This window comes from Heteronotia binoei, chromosome 21 (assembly GCF_032191835.1).
Source record: "Heteronotia binoei isolate CCM8104 ecotype False Entrance Well chromosome 21, APGP_CSIRO_Hbin_v1, whole genome shotgun sequence".
NCBI lineage: Eukaryota > Metazoa > Chordata > Lepidosauria > Squamata > Gekkonidae > Heteronotia > Heteronotia binoei.
Genome location: NC_083243.1, coordinates 171,433,827 through 171,456,246, shown reverse-complemented (window position 1 = coordinate 171,456,246; position 22,420 = coordinate 171,433,827). Strand labels below are relative to the sequence as shown.

At 44.3% G+C, this 22,420-nt stretch overlaps 1 protein-coding gene across 2 annotated transcripts; it reads left to right on the top strand.

The window, feature by feature from the left end:
• The first annotated feature begins 1,967 nt into the window (after positions 1-1,967).
• LOC132589777 (olfactory receptor 5AR1-like) lies at positions 1,968-10,931 on the top strand. 2 transcript variants are annotated; one of them, XM_060262510.1, is made up of 2 exons: positions 1,968-2,000; positions 10,029-10,931. In XM_060262510.1, the coding sequence occupies exons 1-2, from the start codon at positions 1,998-2,000 to the stop codon at positions 10,929-10,931; spliced, it is 906 nt and encodes a 301-aa protein (XP_060118493.1). In that variant the 5' UTR covers positions 1,968-1,997. The 2 variants fall into 2 exon arrangements, with proteins under 2 accessions (XP_060118493.1, XP_060118492.1); XM_060262509.1 differs by lacking the exon at positions 1,968-2,000 and adding an exon at positions 9,487-9,508 and having other exon boundaries at positions 10,018-10,931.
• The last annotated feature ends 11,489 nt before the right edge of the window (positions 10,932-22,420 follow it).

Below are 22,420 nucleotides of genomic sequence, written 5' to 3'. Positions count from 1 at the left end.
AGTTCCACCTCCGTGTCCATTGAATAGTATGTGCAGCTGTATAACAATCCCTGGATGAGCTCCACCACCTATTTTTCTACAAAATGACCCCTGCCTAAACTCAATAATAATTTGAAAAACAAAATAACTTGTGGGTCCTAGCCAGACTACCACCTTTATAATCAGTGGGTATGTGGATTCAAACTCATACAGTAGAAGGTATTCCCAAGCCAGGCAGGGCATTTCTATCAGTGACATACAAAATACAGTACAATTATTTATTTCTGCGAGTGATACAAGGAAAAGGGCCATGTTGATGGGCTGGAATTAGCTACATGAATTGAAATTGGATTGGCAGAACTTTTTTTTTTACTCCACTCCCAGACTCTGGAGGAAATGTTGAAAAAATAAAAGAGATCTTCAGTCCAGAGCTCATGGCTCATATGTTTTCAGACCCTGTTCTGTGTCATATGTGCAGTAAAGCGGAAGCAGAACTGCAGTGCCTGGAGAAGGATGGTATTTTGGAACCAGTCCAATTTTCATGCTGGGCCAACGCAATTGTACTTGAAGTTAGGGCAAATGGATTGGTGCAATTTGTGGAGGTTATAAAGTCACAATCAACAGAGTTGCAAAGCTGGATCATTACCCTCTTCCTAAAATTGAAGGCTTATTTGCATCCTTAGTGGGAGGGACTGCATTTCCAAATTAGGGGTGTGATCACATGAGCAATTTGAGCTGACATGCCCACTCCTCCTCTCCAGATCAAATGGGCATGATCAAACATGTACATGTGGCTCCTGTGCCCTACTCATCCCTGCCTTGCACTAAAATGATTCCCAAGAGAATTAAATAGCCTTTGACAAATTCTAGTGGCTACCTACATGAAGTGCTTCCAGATGGGTTTCCAGGTGTCTGATCATCCAGACATACCATGGAAACACATGAGCAGTGTGATCATTCAACTTCATTTCCAGTGTATTCTTTTTTTGTCAATCCCACTCTGATGTGTACTTTAGCACCCCCCATAGAACCAGCCAGCAGTGCTTGTCTGCTTCTGCACAAGCACAGCTGAACTTAAAAAAATAATAAGCCAACCCAACTGCAGGTCCATGGTTACAGCATGTTAGTTATGTGAACAACCAACCATGGGCCTGTGGTGGTATGATGCCAGCTTAGGGGGCACTGTCTGATTGACAACCGGCAACCTGCCCATCTGACCACACCCTAGATCTTAGTTATGCTTATCAATGACTGATTTTTGATGGAAAGTCTAAGGATTTGCTTACAATTAACACTCATCATGGGTAATTTAGGTATACATGCTTTTCATTTGGGGTGTCTTCTGCTCCTGGAATATTTCAATGTTTCATGGAGGGGATGTTACAAGGGATCCCGAATGTTTTAGTCTATCTCGATGATAATCTGATATCTGGTGTAGATCAAGAAAGTCATTTAAATATACTGAAGGTGCTATTGGAGAGACTCCAAAAATTCAGGACTCAAACTACAGAAGAGTAAATGTTCTTTTCTGATCTCAGGATAATATTTGGAGCATATTATTAATGCAGAAGGGATCCCTCCAGTATATGACAAGGTAAGGGCTATTGTTGAAGCCACAACCTACATGTGTTTAAGAATTAAAACATATATGTGCCTTTTGAACTATTATCATGGGTTTTTGCCTGGACTGTCTACAAGATTGGCCTCATTGCACAGTTTATTAAAGTAGACTATTTCATGGAAATGGGAGACAGCTCAAGAAGTAGCATTTCAAACCTCAAAGATTCTGCTGCAATCTTCAATGGTGCTAACGCATTTTGATCCTTGATTATCAATGGTTCTGGCTTGTGATGCCTCCCAGTATGGAACAGTTTTGTCCCATTTATACCCAGACATCTCAGAGAAATCAATTGAATTTGCATCCTGTACTGTGGTTCCAGCAGAAAGGAATTATTCCCAGCTTGACAAAGAGGCCTTGGAGGTCACTTTCGGAATCTAAAAATTCTATCACTGTTTGTATGGCCATGTCTTCACCATTCTTACCGACCATAAACCACTGCTCACACTTTTGGATGAACATATACCTGTACCTCCAATGGCCTCAAGTAGGATACAGTGGTGAGCCCTAACATTAGCTTCCTATCAATATGAGATCAGATTCTCAGCAGGTGGCCAGCACTTAGATGTTGTTGCATGCAATAGATTGCCATTGCCTGACTCTCCTACATAAGTACCAGACTTAGGAGATCTGATCTTAGTTGTGTGATTGCTCAGTGGCTCTCCTGTGACAACTGAGTGCATCAGAAGGAAAACATGCAGAGGTATGGAGATGGCACCTACTGTAGGATGAATACAGAATGGGTGGTCAGAGAAAATCTAGGATGAAGCTTTACAACCATTTTTTTTTTTTAGAATGATTGGGATTTAATGTGGGATGCCTCATGTAGGGGAAACTTGGAAACAGAGAAAGCAGGTTTTGACTCAGCTATGTGAATCTCACCTTGGTATTTCCAGAATGAAAGGTCTGGCCTGTGGCTTGGTATGGTGGCTGGGTTTGTATTGTTAAGTTAAATTAAGGGCAAACACACCACGATAAACACCACTCTGGTTATATTCTGATAAACAAATTATGCAAAGCACAAATAAGCACAAATCAAAACAATGTTACCAAAGACTACATAAGTCTAAATACAATAATTCACCAGAAAGTAAGTCCAATATTCATATAATCATATGGACATTCTCCTTGTACTCCATGGTCCACCAAAATATCTCTTTAAGTGATTTTTCCAAAGATGCTAGAAGATCATGAAGGCAAGTTGACTTCAAAACAATGGACGCTTGCAATGGCTATAAGCCAGGTTCAGGATGATACTCAAACAGCCAGTAGCTGTAGACAGATGTCAAAAACAGTGACATTTGACGATTTTGAAAGCAGGTCGATGTTCAGTAATTATCTGATGTGGCTTTCCAACATTTGCACAATGGATTGGTGTTATAAGTCCTTAAGTGCTAAACTTGGAACAAATGGCTTTGTACTTGTTTTATTTAAAATATTATGTAGCAAATGTTTTTGAGAAAAAAAGTATGTTGATTTCCAACTGGTAAAGGCTTTCATCGGATATGCACTAGTTTGCCAGAAAATACTTAAGCAGCCTGTAGACACAAACAGACGGCAAAAATAGCAATAACCATGGAATACTGGTGAGATTCCATTTCAAATGTAATTCTTCTTCAAAGCCAGTAATATATTTCCTCTAAATCTGGAGCTAACATACAAATATATCCATTGAAAAACCTAACCAGAATAGTATGTAGTATACAACTTATTGTATGTAGTATACAACTTATTGAAATGTAAACAAATTCAGAGACTTGGGTCCTCCATAAAAATTCCCAGACTAGACTTTGACAGGACCCTAAAGCAATCAATTATCGATAGGAATTAGCCATGCTTGACAGTGAGCTGCTGTCACATTTAAAGGGACTACATTCCTTTCAAATGTCTTTTGGAAGTAATGGAGGATGGGGGCACTTTCTTCTGTGGCTCATAACATTGGTCCAATCTTTTTGAAATTTGGGGGAGTTTTGAGGAGAAGCACCAACAGCTATGCTGAAAATCTGGTGCATCAACCTCAAAAAACAGCCCCCCCCCAAGCCCCAGATACTCACGGATCAATTATCCATTATACCCTATGAGAGCCAGTCTTACATAGGGTATAAAGGAGAGCCCAGCAGCCACCCCCCCCCTTGCTTTATGATAGCCCTGAAGTGGGAGAAAGGGCTCCAAATCAGAGGATCCAGTGCCCAAACTGGGAAATGGTAACCCTACTAGGAAGCAGGATCCCCAGGGCTATGTGTGTTAAAATTTATTACAAACAACCTCTGAAATGACACTGCTGATTGTGTCTTAGAAAAAAAGGGGTGTTATATCCTGGACAGTTGTGAATTTGTTGAAGTTTCCTCATTGTATAGTTGTTTTAACATGATCCCTTAAAGTAAAAAGCCTTTTATTTAGTTATAGCTTTTGCTTGAATTGTTGGTTGCTGGCTGTGGATGGTTATGACCTAGAAGGCTCCATACAAGGTGTGGCTTACGTGCAAATAAAATTCTGTTCCCTTTTGGTACTGCCATGGAGTTATTGTAACTGTCAGCTTTTTTTGAAGTCTGAGTATAGAGACATGTCACTGTCTGAACAATTCCTTGCTACCAGACATAGGACTGGTAGCAAGGAAACTGGTACTCTTAACCAGTTTTTAAAAAGAAATAATTTATTACCAATTCATACCTTCCTATACTATTTCATTGTTAACAATTAGTTAACAATAATGTAATATTAATTTGAAATATACATATGAAAGACCTAAAACATGCATTTAAGACATCTAAAACCAGGGCTTTTTTTGGAAGAAAAAGGCCTGGCCAAAACTTGTATTAAACATTGTGGTGTGACCATTTCATTGCGACAAACACTAGAAGTTTGGCATTTTTGTTATTTTATGATATTTCACTGTAGACTAGTTGATATAATGAACAGGCAAATCCATTGGGCCTCAACAAATCTTTTGTAAACAACAAGTCTACTGGGTTTGGACCTGGAGGAGATTAAGAACATTTTAATAAATCCATCTGGGCTTCAGCTGATATTATACTGCAGACTGAATTCTCAGTTCCCACTGAACCAATTATTAGTACTGTCTATGTATGCTATATATAATGGATTTTTTTTTTTGTCAGAACACAAGAATGACAGTCCTTTCTCTTTGCAGGTAAGTATTTTCAGCCTAGCTTTGTCTCAGCTAGGCTCATATTCTGTCGAAATCTTTTATCTGGATAGCTAAGCTGACTTTTAAAAATACATAAATGTCACCATATCTAGTGCAAACTTTAAATACATGGCATAATCTGAAAGAAAATTACTTCTTTGATTTCTTTCCAGCACAATCCTAAAAACACCTTCCTGGGGGTAAGTCCATTGAATAGACCATAGTTAAATTTTGAGTAGATGTGTTTAGGATTGCTTTCAAAATCTACCAAACTAAAAGGTCTTCCAAGTGGCTAACAGCATCTGAACACATGACGTTATCCTACAGTGAGTCAAATAACTGGTCTTTCTTACTCAGTACTAGCTGGGATGTGGGAGCACATTCAACCAGTGCTGAGAGAGTTGCACTGATTGCCTATAGTGTACTGAGTCAGTTTCAAAGTGCTGGTATTGACCTTTAAAGCCCTCTATGGCTGAGGACCTGTCTATCTATGGGACCACCTTTCCCCATATGTTCCCCAGAGAGCACTGCATTCAAGAGCTCAAATTCTGCTATCCGTCCCCAGACCAAGGGAGGCCAGATTAAGTTCTGCATGGGCTAGGGCTTTCTCAGTGGCAGCACCAATGCTGTGGAATGCTCTCCCAGAGGCCATAAGATATTTCTTGAATTGGACTTAGCAACCCTATCACTTACACTTCAGAAACAAAAAAAAAACATAATTAAGATCTATAAGATCAGGAGGTGGGAAATGAAATTCAGAGGTAGCCTTTTACCAGGTGGAGGTCTTTTGTTGACAAGTGGAGGAACAGTTGGTTATTGAACATTCATTAATTTTAATCTATGATACTAGCAGCTGCAGGATAAAACATGCATTCTAGTTTCTGGGAGAAGTGCAGAGAAAAGACAGTGGGTCTCTTCCCAGTTGGGTGGTAGCAGGCCCAGTCTATAATATGTTTTTTGTTTTGTTTAGTCCAAGTTTATAAAGCTTGGAAGTGTTCATAGAATTAGCTAATGCTGGAGGAAAAACTAAGGCTGCAATATTAAGCATACTTACTTGAGAGTATGTCCCACTGAACACAGGATATACAGTATAATTTGGAACTTCATAGAATTGAGCGCCAGTAGCAATATATATCAAAAAGATTAATATTTACACTTGTCAAAATATCAGCTGTCCATCGTCTTGATTTGATGTTTGTACCTTAAATGGGACATATGAGCAGCCATCAAAAGGAATACTGAAAAAAGTGGTAATGATTTTAGAAACTGATAGTTGGAGTTTCCCTAGCATTTTACCAGTTAAGCATATCTTAGGTGTGCTTCATACGTCTCACTTGGGTCGGGGACAAAGGGTAGCGATTGGGGATGAGCGGTCCCAGAGGCGCACACTAGAGTGTGGGGTGCCTCAGGGAGCTGTTCTCTCCCCGATGTTATTTAACATCTATATGCGCCCCCTTGCCCAGATTGCCCGGAGGTTTGGGCTGGGTTGCCATCAATACACAGATGACACCCAGCTCTATCTGCTAATGGAAGGCCGGCCCGCCTCTGTCCCGGGGAATCTGGACCGGGCTCTACAGGCTGTTGCTACGTGGCTTAGGCTGAGTGGGCTGAAGTTGTACCCAGCGAAGACCGAGGTTCTCTGTGTGGGTCGTGGCGCTCTGGGGAAGGAAATATCTCTCCCGGCCTTTGATGGTGAAGGCGGCGCAGCAGGTAAAGAGCTTGGGTGTTTTACTGGAGCCTTCACTATCAATGGAGGCCCAGATAACAGCCACTGCCAAGTCAGCATTCTTTCATCTGAGGCGGGCGAGGCAGCTGGCCTCTTTCCTAGAGCATCGGGACCTAGCAACAGTGATCCACGCGACAGTCACCTCAAGATTGGACTACTGTAACGCCCTCTACATGGGGCTGCCTTTGTGCCGGACCCGGAGATTGCAGCTAGTGCAGAATGCGGCGGCCAGGCTGTTGCTAGGTCTCCCAAGGTGGGAGCATATATGGCTGGGGCTACGTGGACTGCACTGGCTGCTGATTGTATACCGGGTCCAGTACAAAATGCTGGTCATTACCTTTAAAGCCCTATACAGCCGAGGACCGACTTACCTAAGGGACCGTCTCTCCCCGTACGAGCCCCAGAGAGCACTGAGGTCAGTAGGGAAAAACAAACTGACCATCCCTGAGCCAAAAGAAGTCAAACTTCAGAATACCCGCGCTCGGGCCTTTTCTACCGCGGCCCCATACCTTTGGAATCAGCTCCCAGAGGAGGTGCGGGCCCTGCGGAGCCTTGATCAGTTCTGCAGGGCCTGCAAGACCAGCCTCTTCAAGCTGGCGTTCATGAATTGCTGAATTATAGTTGTAACAAGGAAAATGCCAAAACGATCTGGTTCAGGGACCCTGTTATTATTATGTCAACTGACAGGGATAGCGTCCAACAACAATGTTAATGTTAGATTTAGTAATGTTTTAATTAAGTACTAACTGGTTTTTAAAAAATGTAATTTAATGTTTTTTATTTATTGTATTTGCTTATGGATGTTGTTAGCCGCCCTGAGCCTGCTTTGGCGAAGGAGGGCGGGATACAAATAAAATTTTACTTACTTACTTACTTACTTTTTTTTTTTTTGGTAAACATACTATTGCAGTTGTTTTAAAAATTATTTCTTTTTGCTACCAATTTTCAGTGGAAAATAATGTTCCTGCCTCCCCTTCTTCTGCAGCATCCTGCTGATCTCACCCGAAACATCACTGGGGGATGGAAGATCCCCAAGCAAAAACCTGGTAAGCAAGTCTAGAGCAGGAAGTGAGAATTGGTGAAAATTACCCCACCCCCTTCAGTTAGTAGAAAATTTAGTCTGGATCCAGTTCTGTGTCTTGTTTATAAGATCTGGGAACTGGTTCCCCACCCACACCCACACACAGCATTCACCTGTCCTTTATAATACTTGCAAGTGAAGGAGAAGAAAACAGTATAATCAAATCAATCAAATATAAGCAAACGCTAAAACACAGTTTACGTTTGCTGCACAAAAGCCGCGGCACTTCCTGTAACTCCAGCGCAGATGGTGGGAAATCCGACAGACGCTGTAGAGGGAACAGGATTGTGACTGCGAGGTAAGCTGTGTGCAAAAACGGTTATTCTCTTCTACAAGTAAGGTGGAAGAGAATGACTGGGAATTATGCAAGATTAAACAAACACAAATAATTCTCCTGGAACCTGTATAGTTTCCAGCAATCAACATCATATGAAGCTGAGTATCGAGGTATGCAGCTTCATGCATGTGCTAGTGCTTAGTATTTCTTTATTTAATTAATTGGTTTTCAATATTTAAGCAAAACATTTAAAGAAGGAGCATCATCAATTCTGCAAACCTTGTTTCAGGTTTAATTTCTGAAAATGAAGGGAACCTATAGATTCATCAGCATATATCAGGCTCTAAATTGAGACACATGGCAATTGTACTGTCTGGCTGCTACAATACAAGAATAATATACCGGACCATAAGATGCACTTCCCCCCCCCAAAAAAGTGTGGGGGGAGTGCGTGCGTCTTATGGAGCGAATACTGAAAAAAAGGAGATGAGGCGGGGGGAGGGGGCCTGCAGCCCCCGGGAGACAAGCGCTGGGATAGCTCCCTCTGCCCCCACCGCAAACCCAGCGCTTCGCGGGCACTGGCATGCTTCCCCCACGCCTGCGTGCCTCGCTCTGGCTGTGCGGCTCTGACGCCCCCGGGAGACAAGCGCTGGGATAGCTCCCTCTGCTCCCACCGCAAACCCAGTGCTTCGCGGGCACCGGCATGCTTCCCCTGCGCCTGCGTGCCTGGCTCTGGCTGTGCGGCTCTGACGCCCCCGGGAGACAAGCGCTGGGATTGCTCCCTCTGCCCCCACTGCAAACCCAGCACTTTGTGGGCACCGGCGTGCTTCCCCCGCGCCTGCGTGCCTGGCTCCGGCTGTGCGGCTCTGACGCCCCTGGGAGACAAGCGCTGGGATTGCTCCCTCTGCCCCCAACACAAACCCAGCGCTTCGCGGGCACCGGCGTGCTTCCTCCGCGCCTGCGTGCCTCGCTCTGGCTGTGCGGCTCTGACGCCCCCGGGAGACAAGCGCTGGGATTGCTCCCTCTGCCCCCACTGCAAACCCAGCACTTTGTGGGCACCGGCGTGCTTCCCCCGCGCCTGCGTGCCTGGCTCCGGCTGTGCGGCTCTGACGCCCCTGGGAGACAAGCGCTGGGATAGCTCCCTCTGCCCCCACCGCAAACCCAGCGCTTCGCGGGCACCGGCATGCTTCCCCCACGCCTGCGTGCCTCACTCTGGCTGTGCGGCTCTGACGCCCCCGGGAGACAAGCGCTGGGATAGCTCCCTCTGCCCCCACCGCAAACCCAGTGCTTCGCGGGCACCGGCATGCTTCCCCCGCGCCTGCGTGCCTGGCTCTGGCTGTGCGGCTCTGACGCCCCCGGGAGACAAGCGCTGGGATTGCTCCCTCTGCCCCCACTGCAAACCCAGCACTTTGTGGGCACCGGCGTGCTTCCCCCGCGCCTGCGTGCCTGGCTCCGGCTGTGCAGCTCTGACGCCCCTGGGAGACAAGCGCTGGGATTGCTCCCTCTGCCCCCACCACAAACCCAGCGCTTCGCGGGCACTGGCGTGCTTCCTCCGCGCCTGCGTGCCTGGCTCCGGCTGTGCGGCCCCCGGCCGAGGCGGCTCGAAAGCTGCAATGGCATCCCCGACAGCTGTGCTGGGAGGCGTGGACAGCGGAAGATGGCTAATACCTCTTTCACACGTAGACGAAGGTGCGTCTTATGGTCCGGTGCGTCTAATGGTCCAAAAATATGGTAGGTGATTTTGAAATAAGTGGTATAGCCATTGTATATTGTATAGTGGTACACAAGTTTGGTCTGGATATTATCTGCATGGGTTCAAAATTCTCCAATTCTGACATGTTTATTGCCTTTGATGTTTTCTCACACAACTGAACTCATGCAGATAATGTCCAGACCAAACTTGTTATCCTTTCAGTCTGTTAAAAACAATTTCACTATTTACTATATATAGGCACACTGCCCACTGCCTATATATAGCACTGTTCACTGTATCTCATTCATTGTCTGACAAAGTGTGCATGCACTTGAAAGCTTACACCCTGAATAAAAAAAATTGTTGGTCTTAAAGGTGCCATTGGATTCTAACTTTTTTCTTTTTTGCTTATCTTTCATTTGCCTTGAATGTATATCTGTATTTATTCCAACAGAAACCCTGAAGAAATGTGTGATCATAATCATTCTGTGCAAGGTCTGAAGGAGTTTATACTGATGGGAATCACTGACCGGTCAGAGCTCCAAGTCCCTCTCTTCATTGTGTTCCTTATTGTTTACATTATGACCTTAGTGGGGAATTTTGGAATGATTACATTAATCAGAACTGATTCCCGATTTCACACACCCATGTACTACTTCCTCAGTCACTTGTCTTTCTTGGATGCCTGCTATTCCTCTGTAGTATCCCCTAAAATGCTTGCAAATTTTTTAGCGGTAAAAAAGGTAATTTTGTTTCCATCCTGTGCAGCACAATTGTTTTTCTATACATTATTTGCAGCTACTGAGTGCTATCTCTTGGCTGCAATGGCATATGACCGCTATGTGGCTATCTGCAACCCTCTGCTCTATATGACAGTCATGTCCCACAGAGTCTGTGTCCAGCTGGTAGCAGGGTCCTATGTTGTTGGCTTGGTGAATGCAATGGCAGAAACAGCAAGTATTTTCCAGCTGTCATTTTGTGGGCCAAATATAATTAACCATTTTTTCTGTGATATTCCTCCAATGGTCAGACTCTCCTGCTCAAGTACTTACATCAGTGAAGTAATAATATTCATTTTAGCTACCACAATCATCCTTGTCTCGACCTTAATAATTCTTATGTCCTACTTCTATATTGTCACTGCCATCATACAAATCAATTCTGCCACAGGGAGGTTCAAAGCTTTCTCAACTTGTGCCTCCCACCTCACAGCAGTCACTATGTTTCATGGAACACTCCTCTTCATGTATATGCGACCTAAATCCCAGTACTCCACGGACCAAGACAAAATGGCCTCTATATTCTACACGTTGATGATTCCCATGCTGAACCCCTTGATCTACAGTTTGAGGAATACAGAGGTGAAAAATGCACTGAAGAGGTCACTGGAGAAAAAAAATATTTCCTAAGTGCCCATTATTATGAGTATACGAAAAAAGGCCATGAAAGACAATGGAGAGAATAGGGGTAGTTATACAAGCATATCTATTTATCAAAGAACAAACCAGAATTTTAAGTTCCTGTTAATAAGATGTGGTGATGTTATCAATAAACATACATAATTAATTTCCATGAATGAGGAGTCATAAAAATAAATCTACATTTCTATTCAGGCAACTTAGTGGAAATCATTGCAGTTAGTGTGAAATCATTACAGTTCTAAATGTTATGGGTAAAGATATTTAATATAATGAATAACCACATTTTTGAATTTTTTCTTCATTGTGTTACAAATTTCAACAATGTCAGAAGATTTCCCACCCGTCATTAATATTCATGGGAAAGTGGGAATCCCCCCCATTATATACCCCCATATTTCCTTGCCCATTCCTTTCATTTCTGCTAGGTATTTGTATTTTACAGCCACTATTTCCTTCTCTTTGGTTTCCCAAAACATCACTAGCTCTCTCGACTCTTCTCCTCCTTCAGCATATTTTTCTCCCTGTCTCTTTCTTCTCTCAGCTCAGTCGCTTCTCTTTCTTTCTCATCCCACAATGTTGCCAATGCTCTACCCTTTTCTTCCCTTAACACAGACAACTCTCTCTCCTTCTCTTCACTTAATGCCAGCAATTCTTTCTCTTTCTCTTCCAACATAGCTAGATACTGTTCTTGCATTAAGGCACGTTCCTTGTCCTTTTCTTCTAACATGGCCAGGTATTGCGTCTGCATTACACTTTTACTTTGTCATTTTCCTCTAACAAGCTGTTCGTTTCTTTTTCTAGCTGTGCAAGGCTGGAGTTCAGTACCCCATTTTGTGCAAGCATTTTGGTAATAACTGAGGTGGCATCCTGGAGAGCAATAAACATGCCCCAAGTGGCCAGCTTATGCTTCTTGGACTGTGCCATCTTTCCTTTCTCACATGAATTCTGAAAAGCATCCCTAAAGGACTGGAGGTGATCGGAACCCTTGAAGGATCCGACTTCCCAAGTGTTCTTTCTGTGTTTTGCCAACCATTTCCCAAATTTGTCTAATTCTGGTTTCTGACTCATCTTCACACACTACAAACACACTCACTGCACTGAACTTATCTTAACCCAAACCTTATCCACAAAACTTAACGCTATCTAACCTATGTCTTAGTCTATACACTATTTCTATGCAAAACCCTAAAATCTAAAACTTATTCCTATCTACCATTCAAGCTTCTGCACAATGTCTCATCACCTTTCTGGCTACACTCTGCCTTCAATGTGATGAATGCTGCTCAAAACCTTCCACTGCCTTTCCAACTTTGCATCAGCTCCAGCAGGGATTTCACAAAACTTCAAATTTTGCTCTAAACAACAATTTTCCTAGTCAATCCTAAGGGAGGGTCATCTTTCTGACTATGCGCTAGCTCCGATGGTGGGGGGGGGGGGTATGAGGGAACAATTTTAACAACAACCTAACGCTATGTGACTGCGCGCCAGCTCAGGTGTGCACTATGCAAGTTCTAAACACTAAAAGAGAGCTGGGAAGGTTTTTCGGCTGGGAGGGGTACCAGACTCCACAGTCCAGGGAGAAATGTCTAATCCTAAAACATCAAAAGAGGGCGAGCCGCTCACTCTGACCTCTTGCTTCAGTGTGAGCGACTCTCAGAGGACTCATTGCTACACTATTGTGAAATTTTCTTTATCTTGCCTTTTAAAACAGTGGGCAGGGGAATGGGGCTAAGTGCTTCTTTTAAGATCTTTTATATATGCCTACATGTGTTGGTGCTATTTTCCTTTTTTTTTTTAATCATCTTTTTATTTTCTCCAGAAAAAGAAGAAAAAAACCATGAAATACATCAACAAAACAAAACAAAATGCAGTTTCTATACATAACAATACAATAATGTACAACAGCATATCCTTTTTATCATTATTTTTGACCCTGCTTCACTATACATACTATCTTACCTCAGGGCAGCCAGGGCTACGAGATATTAGCCACTTGTAATCAGACTATACTCACAGATTGGGGCAGACCATAATCCTCGTGGAATAGCCGGGGCATCTTCCTAATATGCCTGAATGAGGTGAAATGGGAGAAGCCAACCTACAAAGATAGACTGCTCAGCTAAAGCCACACACACAAACACACTCTTTTTATATCAGTTTTTACGGCCAAATTATGGAGTTGTTCTGCTGAAAATCTTCCCTCTACATTCTGAGAGCTGAAAGACACGTGTGCACTCGTGTAATCCAGACATTCAGGAAGTGTCTGCATTCGAACACCACTTTATTACAGGAAATGCTTTGAGTCTTCTTTAAGAATGGGGAAATTAGCAATATGGAGACTAGGTAAAGCAAATTAGGAGCAAAGGATCTTTTCTTCAATAATACGGAGGTAATACTCCCGGCAAACAGATAATGCTTACTTAAAATGTGTAAAAAGAATACATTTACACACACAACTACACAATACAGACAGTCAAGAAGCTAGGAAGAGTAGAGGTTATTGATAGAGAATTTAGGGATCATTGTAGAGGATTATGTCACCTGATCCAGAAGAGTAGACATCCGTTCAGCAGGAAAATCGAAGAGAAGGGCATGACCAGCGAAGCAAGCCCTATAGACCCAATTACAGGAGTAATGGGGGGTACAGACTGCAAATGGTGACCTACAGAATGCTCACCAAAATGGGGGGTTTACCCAGGTTATATAGAGTTCTGAGGGGTGGAGGACCCTTTAGTGACTATAGAGTCCTTAATGGCCTGGTGATGGTCACACTGAAACGAATCCTATTTGAGAATAATAGATATATTCACTAAACGGGTGGGCCAGGGTGTAACTAGATAGTTTAGTACCGTTTGGGTTCGACACTGAGGAAAGAACTCAGTATGGTTAACAAAGACAGGATAGGCATTATCATACGGATGAATAGAAGCATCTAGGTGGGAATAATGGGCTGAAGGGAGAGGCCATCGATCAGTAGCTAAGGAATAGGGTGTGAGCAATACTTATCAGCAGTCCCCATCGTTATTATTCACTACGTTTGGGCAGGGAAAAGGGCCATGTGTGGAGGGAACCTTTAGGTGGGACTAGAACAAACTCTCTGCTCTACTTCATTTTGAATGAAGTATTTCTTGGCCTGTTTCTGGTCAGACTCTATTTTGTATAGCTTGGGGTCCCCTTAGCTCGAGTGAGGTACCCCTAGAGGCAGGCAGCGCCTCCTGGCCACAAATCTATCCAAATGGCAATCTGTATTCTCATAGACCCAGCCTCTTCAGCATCTAATTATCTATAACTGTTATGTTGTGTCCTAGCAGAGCCTTAAGGTATTTTCCTCGGCCTTAGGGTAAATCAGACCTGTGTGTTTATTTGTAAGCTAAAGAAAAGAGCTGAAGCTCTTAGCCTGTTTTCTTAGTTAGCCTGTAATTTAGGGCCTATGAGTTTTATCAGCCCTAATAATTATTACATTTAGGGTGTGGCCTTCACCTTCCCCAAACTCAAATGGCAGTCTGGATAATATTATCAGTAATGGTATCAAAAAACTGCTGAGAAGGCTAGGAATGTCAAAAGGGTTGCACTCCCCTATGTCCATCACCTGTCGCAAGTCATTCTCCAGCTAAGAGCATTTCACTCTGATAACCAGGCCTGAAAACAAATTGTTATTGATCCAAACAATCAATTTCATTCAGGAATCCTTGAAGTTGCCCAGCCACCATTCATTCAATCACCTTGCTCAAGAATGGTACTTTTGAGACTCAGCAATAGTTTAGTTTAGTTAAGTTTATTTGATTTATATCCCGCTCTCCCTGCTGAAGCAGGCTCAGGGCGGCTCATAAAACAGTTAAATTAAACATTATTACTTTTTTTAAAAACAGTTTAAACAATTTGGTGCTAATTCCATATGATTTAAAGATGGCATTCAGTGTTCTTGGACATCCAATTGGATCTAATATTGCAGCAGTGGTTGTCATTCAGTTAAAAGCTAACTGAAATAATCTTATTTTGCAAGCCTTGTGGAAGCGGGTAAGGTCCCACCAGGCTCTGACCTTCTCAGGCAGTTGGTTCCACCAGTCGGGGGCAGCGATGGAGAAGGCTCTTTCTCTAGTTGTTTTCAGTCTTGCCTTCCTCGGCCTGGGGATCAACAATAGATTTTGTGTTCCTGATCTAAGTACCCTCTGGGGAACATGTGGGGAGAGACAGTCCCTAAGGTAGGCAGGTCCTTGGCCATATAGGGCTTTAAAGATAATAACCAGCACCTTGTAGCAAATCCAGTATGCCACCGACAGCCAGTGCAGCATCCACAGTCCAGACTGTATGTGCTCCCGCTTGGAGAGCCCCAATAGCAGCCTGGCTGCTGCGTTCTGCATCAGTTGCAGTTTCTGGATTTGGGACAGGGGCAGCTCCATGTTGAGGGCATTACAGTAGTTCAATCTCAAGGTGACCGTAGCATGGAACACAGTTGCCAGGTCGCTGCGCTCGAGGCAGGGAACCAACTGTCTTACCCACCTAAGATGGTAAAAGGTGGCTTTGACAGTGGCTGCTATCTGGGCCTCCATTGTCAGGGAAGGCTCTAGTAGCACCCCCAAGCTTCTGACCCTGGGCACCATTGTAAGTGGCATACCATCAAAAGCCAGTAGGGGGATTTCCCTGCCAGGACCACCATGACTCAGGCAAAGGACCTCTGTCTTCATTGGATTCAGCTTCAGACGACTCAGCCTGAGCCATCCTGCCATAGCTTGCAACTCCAGGTCCAATTTTCTGGGACACAGTCAGACCAGTCATCCATCAGTAGATAGAGCTGGGTGTCATCCACATACTGATGGCATACCTCTGGGCAATCTGAGCAAGGGGGCGCATATAAATGTTAAACAACATCGGGGAAAGCACCACTCATTGTGACACACCATAATTAAATGGGTGCCTCTGGGATGACTGCCCCCCAATCACCACCCTTTGTTTTCCTTCAGCCTTGAAGGAAAGAGGAAAGACATTGTTAGGCCAACCCCTGAATTCCTGCGTTGGCGAGATGGTGGGTCAGTAGCTGATGGTCAACTGTGTCAAATGCAGCTGACAGATCTAACAGCAGTCAAGAGTTACCCAGCTCTCCTGAGTACAGAGAAAGTTTCTTTTGGAATGGATGCACCCCTACCCACTTCAGCACAGGTTGGATGCCCCATCTCTCAGGGGAACATTTACTGACTCCTTGACCCAGTCCACCAGCCCCCCCCTTTTTATTTAGGACAGCCTATTAAGAGGACTTTTTTTGTAGCAGGAACTCCTTTGCAAATTAGGCCACACACCCCTGATATAGCCAATCCTCCAAGAGCTTACAGGGCTCTTAGTACAGGGTCTATTGTAAATTCTAGGAGGATTAGCTACATCATGGGTGTGTGGCCTAATATGCAAAGGAGTTCCTGCTACAAAAAAAGCCCTGCCTATTATTATGCTATGCATTGATAAAGCCTGGTTTGTCACTCAAAGGCTGGATTCAGACGGCCACTGACCTGTCCTGTGTGGGTTAATCTGGCTGAACCCCATAGGGAGTGCCCTCTTGTGGCCACACAAGAAAGCCCTGTTCTGCAGTAATTTTGATCTTACCTCATTGTTCAAGCAGGCCTTCGATGCTTGACAAAGATGGCTGCCACCGGACATCACACAGAACACCGGTGATCACTGTTTGGAATTCTGATGCCGCTGTAATGTAGGGATTCAGCACTTTAAAATGGTTTTAATAATTTTAATTGTAATATGTTTTTTAAACTGAAAATGTTAAATTATGGTTTTATATATTGTACTGGTTTAATTGTGTAGATATTGTGAGCCGCCCTGAGTCCGCTTGCGGAGAGGGCGGGATATAAATCAAATGTAATAAAATAAACGTAATAATAAAATTGTAATTTTCAGAACATAGTGCTAGAGGATTGCTGTTCAGTCCCCTGGCCTCTGGCCTACATCTTGACCCAAATGCTTTTTAATATCTATATGCAATTGCTGGCAGAGGTCCATGCAAATCATCCAGAGATTTGAGTTGCAATTCACACTGATATGCAGATGAGATGTGCCTAGGGAGGCTGTAGAAACTGTCAGTTGGTGCCTGGAGACAGTTCTGGAATGGATGAGGGATAATAAACAAATGTACTTCTGACAAAAATCAGACGACCATAGAGAGGACTTCATTTTGGCTCAGAATACTGCTTTAGATTGTCTTAGAGAAAATCACAGCCCCTTCTTTAGAGTAAAGTTGTTTCTCTTATATTGTGTCAGATTTCATCTAGACTTAAGCAAACAGTTATTAATCTTGGCGGACAATAATACATACAAAAAAAGCATACAATGCCCTATTTTCACAAAAAGGTGGGATTCCTCTACAATACACAATTTCTGAAAGCAAAGAAATGTTTTAGTATTGGCACAAAGTGCTCTATTGTCTTCCAAATGCTGAAAGCAGAATCCACATCCAAACGAAGTCAGTTAGATATATCTTTAAAGGAGAAGGGCTTCACTATATCCTTAATCTCCAGTACAACAGAAGTTATATTCACTATTAGGAAAAAGCAATTTATGCGAAACATGGTTTTCCATGTAGTGAACATGTAAAGGATAATTTACCTTTGAGGCTGACTACTTTTTGAATGATGACTCCACTCATCATCCTTGTATGAATACTGAAGAGTTTGTGCCAATATTGAGACTGCTTTCTAATAGTGAATATCACTTCTGTTGTACTGGAGATTAATGATATAATGGAGTCCTCCTCCTTTAAGACTATATATGACTGACTTCATTTGGATGTGGATTCCACAAGTGTGGAGGTGTACTTGTGATGGAGTGGCATTAATAACTTATAGAATGTTTATGAAGGTCTATGAGATGGCAATGAAGCCAGTTTGGTGTAGTGGACAAGCGCGTGGACTCTTATCTGAGAGAACCGGGTTTGATTTCCTGCTCCTCCACTTGCCGCTGGGTCACAAATATTTCATCCCCAATTTTTTACAGTTTTGTGCATTAGGCAAGTGTTTGGTCGAAATGTACATCTTGTCTCATACTGCTAAGTCCCAAAGTTCAGAGTGTTTTTTTTTTATCATATTGGGTTTTGTAGGCTTCTTGTGCCCTCTATAGTTGCTTATTAATAATCTCCCAACCTCCTGCTATCCCTTGCCACCATTCAGTAAAGTCTGCGGGGGCTGACGAGGGGGGGGGCAAGTTCAGGGAACGGTTTGCTTTCATATCCATACACCGCTTGGAAGGGGCTCACTTTAGTGGCGCTATGCACACTGTTGTTGTAAGCATACTCTGCAAAGGGTAGAAGAGTCACCCAATTGTCCTGTTGGAAGGATGTATAGCAATGTAAGACCTGTTCAAGCACCACGTTGGTGTGTTCCGTCTGTCTGTCTGTCTGTGGGTGGTAGGTGGAGCTGAGCCCTTGCTCCATTCCTGCTAGTTCACAGAGGTGCGACCAAAATTTGGCAATGAATTGTGGGCTGCAGTTGGAGACCACCTTAGCGGGGAAGGCGTGTAGCTGAAAGATGTGCTGGATAAACAACTGAGCCAGCTGCTTTGCCATGGGGAGTTGCTTACATGGCACGAAGTGAGCCTGCTTAGAAAAAGTGTCCACTACCACCCAGATCACTGTCTTCCCCATCGAGGGAGGTAAGTCAGTTATGAAGTCCATGGATATGCATTCCCAGGGGGCCGAGGTGGGGGGAAGAGGTTGTAAGTGCCCTGGTGGCAACCCCCCTTTTTCGCCATGATACAGGTGGGGCACCCTGTTGTATATTCTCCCACATCCTTGTGTAACCCTGGCCACCAGAATTGTTTCTGAATCAAATGCACTATCTTTACAAACCCAAAATGCCCCCCCCCCAGTTTGGAGTCGTGCACCCTCTAGATCACTCGCTTACATAAAGAGGGGGGCACGTAGAGTTTCTCCCTTTGGCGCCAAAACCCATCATCCACTTTTTGTTAATTGTAAATCCTCCTCTGGGGGACTGTCGAGGAAAGCTTGTTTCAGTTTGGTTAGGAACCCATCAGGGGGATCCCTTTCCTTTTGGCTCTGCGCATGCATGGTTACCAATGTGCTCAGTTGGGAGGGCATGAACAAAGAGTCGATAATCTCCTCCCTCTTGCTATCGTGTTGAGGGAGGCAGGACAACGCATCTGCCCAAAAGTTCAGTTTTCCGGGGATGTGCCCCAGCTTGAAATTGAACTGCCAAAATAGCCCCACCCACTTTACTTGCTTATTGTTGAGGTTGCAGGTGGCAATGAGGGCAGCTAAGTTTTTATGATCTGTCCAGAGTTCAAATGGTTCCCGCGCCCCTTCTAGGTAGTGTCTCCATTTTTCTAGGGCCAGTTTGATGGCGGAGGCTTTCTTGTCCCACATCGACCAGTTACGTTCAGTCAGGCTGAAATTTTGAGACAAGTATGCACCGGGGTGCAACTGGCCATCTGGCTCCTCCTGGAGTAACACAGCTGTGGGGGCGATGTCTCTCACGTCACATTGGACCACAAACCTTTTGTTTTCATCGGGGTGTATTAGGCAGGGCTTAGAGGTGAACTGGGCCTTAAGTTCATCAAACGCCTTTTGACACTCCCCGTCAACAGGAGGCTAGAGCTACCCTTAGTGACTTGTGGCCCCTTCCCCTTGGTTTTCAACAGTTATGTGAGGGGTAGGCTGATCTCGGCAAAGTTATTGATGAACCCTCTATAAAAATTTGCAAACCCGAGGAAACTCTGGAGTTGTTTATGAGTTTGAGAAGGCTCCCACTCCACCATGGCTTGTATCTTGGTAGGATCCATTCCCAGGCCCCCCATGGAAATGCGGTATCCCAAAAAGTCAAGCTTTGTCTTGTGGACAGTTTGGCAAATAATTTGTGCTCGTGCAGTGTTTGCAGCACCTCCCTTACCAACTGGGTGTGTGAGGGCAGGTATTGCGAGTATATCAAATGTCATCCAGGTAACAGACCACGCCCTTATATAGGTATTTATGCAACACTTCATTGATTAAGTTCATGAATACCCCTGGTGTCCCTTTAAGGCTGAACAGCATGACCAAGTACTTGTATTGGCCCAGGGGTGTGTTGAAGGCCATTTTCCACTCATCCCCCTCCTTGATGCACACCCAGAAGTAAGCATCTCTGAGGTCAAGTTTCATGAAGATTTTCCCTTGGGACCCCTCCCCTAAGAGATCCTGTATGAGGGGGAGGGGGTACGCATTATTCATAGAAATCGCGTTCATGCCGGGAAAGTCTTGTAGATCTGCCAGGACCTCCTGACCACAGTTGATACAGTAAGGGAACTGGAAGACCCTTGTCCATCTTCTGGTGTAATATTAGATCACTTCAGCCAACTCTTTCAGGAGGATGTCAACAGGATTCTGGCAGCTGTGAGGTCAACCACTTGCCTCTTGGACCCATGTCCCTCCTGGCTGGTTAAAGCCTGTGGGGATGGTATTCAGGTCCCCTGAGTGAGATCATCAACTTGTCCCTTTCCTTGGGGACCTTTCCAGCAGGGCTAAAGGAGGCAGTGGTTCGTCTGCTCTTGAAGAAACCAACACTGGACCTGACAGTCCTAGCCAACTACCGCCCAGTTTCTAATTTTCAGTTTTTGGGTATAAGGTAGTTGAGAGAACAGCAGCTGAGCAACTCCAGACTTTCCTGGATGATGCATCTATCCTAGATCCATTCCAGTCCAGTTTCTGCCCTGGCCATGGGATGGAGACTATGCTAGTCATTCTCATGGGTGACCTCTAGAAACAACTGGATCAAGGCAAGTCAGTATTGCTGTTACTCTTAGATCTAACAAAAGTGTTCAACATGGTCAATTATAATCTTCTGGCCCACTGCCTTGCTGATACAGAAGTTGGGGTGGGGTCTGCCTTACAGTGGTTTCCCTCCTCTTTCTGTGATCAGGAACAGAAGGTGGTGCTTGGTGAAAGTATCCCTTGATTTCCAATGGAATGTGGGGTACCACAGGAGGCGGTTCTCTCCCCAATGTTGTTTAACATCCAGGGCTTTTTTGTAGAAAAAGCCCAGCAGGAACTCATTTGAATATTAGGCCACACACCCTGACATCACCATGGTTTCACACAGGGCTTTTTTTGTAGAAAATGCCCAGCAGAAATTCATTTGTACATTTGCTACATGGGGCTGCCCCTGTACCGAACCCGGAAACTGCAGCTAGTGCAAAATGCAGCAGCCAGGCTGCTACTGGGACTGCCTCGGTGGGAACATGTGCAGTCTGGGCTGCGGGAGTTGCACTGGCTGCCAATTGTTTACTGGGTTCGTTACAAGGTGCTGGTCATTACCTTTAAAGCCCTATATGGTCGAGGACCTGCCTACCTTAGGGACCGCCTCTCTCCATACGTTCCCCAGAGAGCACTGCGATCAAGCTCAAAAAATCTTGAAATCCCTGGGCCAAAAGAAACTAAATTAAAAGCTACCAGAGAACAGGCGTTCTCTACAAAGGCCCCCCAATGGTGGAACCAATTGCCGGAAGAGGTGCGGGCCCTACGGGATCTTAACCAGTTCCGTAGGGCCTGCAAAACTGCCCTCTTCCGGCTAGCTTTTTAAGACAGAACTCTTGATAAAATCAATAATACCGAGCCATCTTATATGCCATTCGACTGTATTTTAATGTCTTACTGTTTTATTGGTTTTATTCTTTAAATTATTAACTGTATTATCTATTGTTTATTTGTATCATGGTTTCTACCATGTCCTGTTAGCCGCCCTGAGCCTGCCTAGGCGGGGAGGGCGGGGTATAAATAAAAGTTTATTATTATTATTATTATTATTATTATTATTATTATTATTATTATTATTATTATTATTATTATTATTATGCCACACTCCCTGTCACTAAGCCAGTCGGAACTGTGTTCCTGTGCATTCCTGCTCAAAAATAGCCCTGTTAACATCTATATGCAACCCCTCTCCCAGTTGGTCTGGGGGGTTGGTCTGGGTTGTCATCAGTATGCAGATGACACCCATCTTTACCTGGTCCCCATCCCAGAGTCTTTGGCCAGCACTTTGGAGGCCATGGCTGAGTGGCTGCAGCAAAGCTGGCTGAAGCTGAATCCAGTGAAGATGGAGGTCCTGTACCTGATTCAGGGAGGTTGATCAGGAATCAGGCTACCCACCCTGGATGATGCTGTACTTCTGCCTTCCCAGAAGGTGAGAATACTGGGGGTGGTCCTGGATGCCTCACTTTCTATGGAGGCTCAAGATGCCATGGTGGCCAAATCTTCCTTTTATCACCTTCAGAAGATTAGACAACTGATGCCTTACTTCTTCCTGCAGGACTTGGCTACAGTGACCCATGCAATGGTCACTTCCAGACTCGATAGCTATAACTCACTTTATGTGGGCTTGCCCTTGTGACATATCTAGAAACTCCAGTTGGTGCAAAATGCAGTGGTGCACCTGTTGATGTTGTTGCCTGTGCAGGTGCACATTTGGCTGGTGCTCTGCCAATTGCACTGGCTA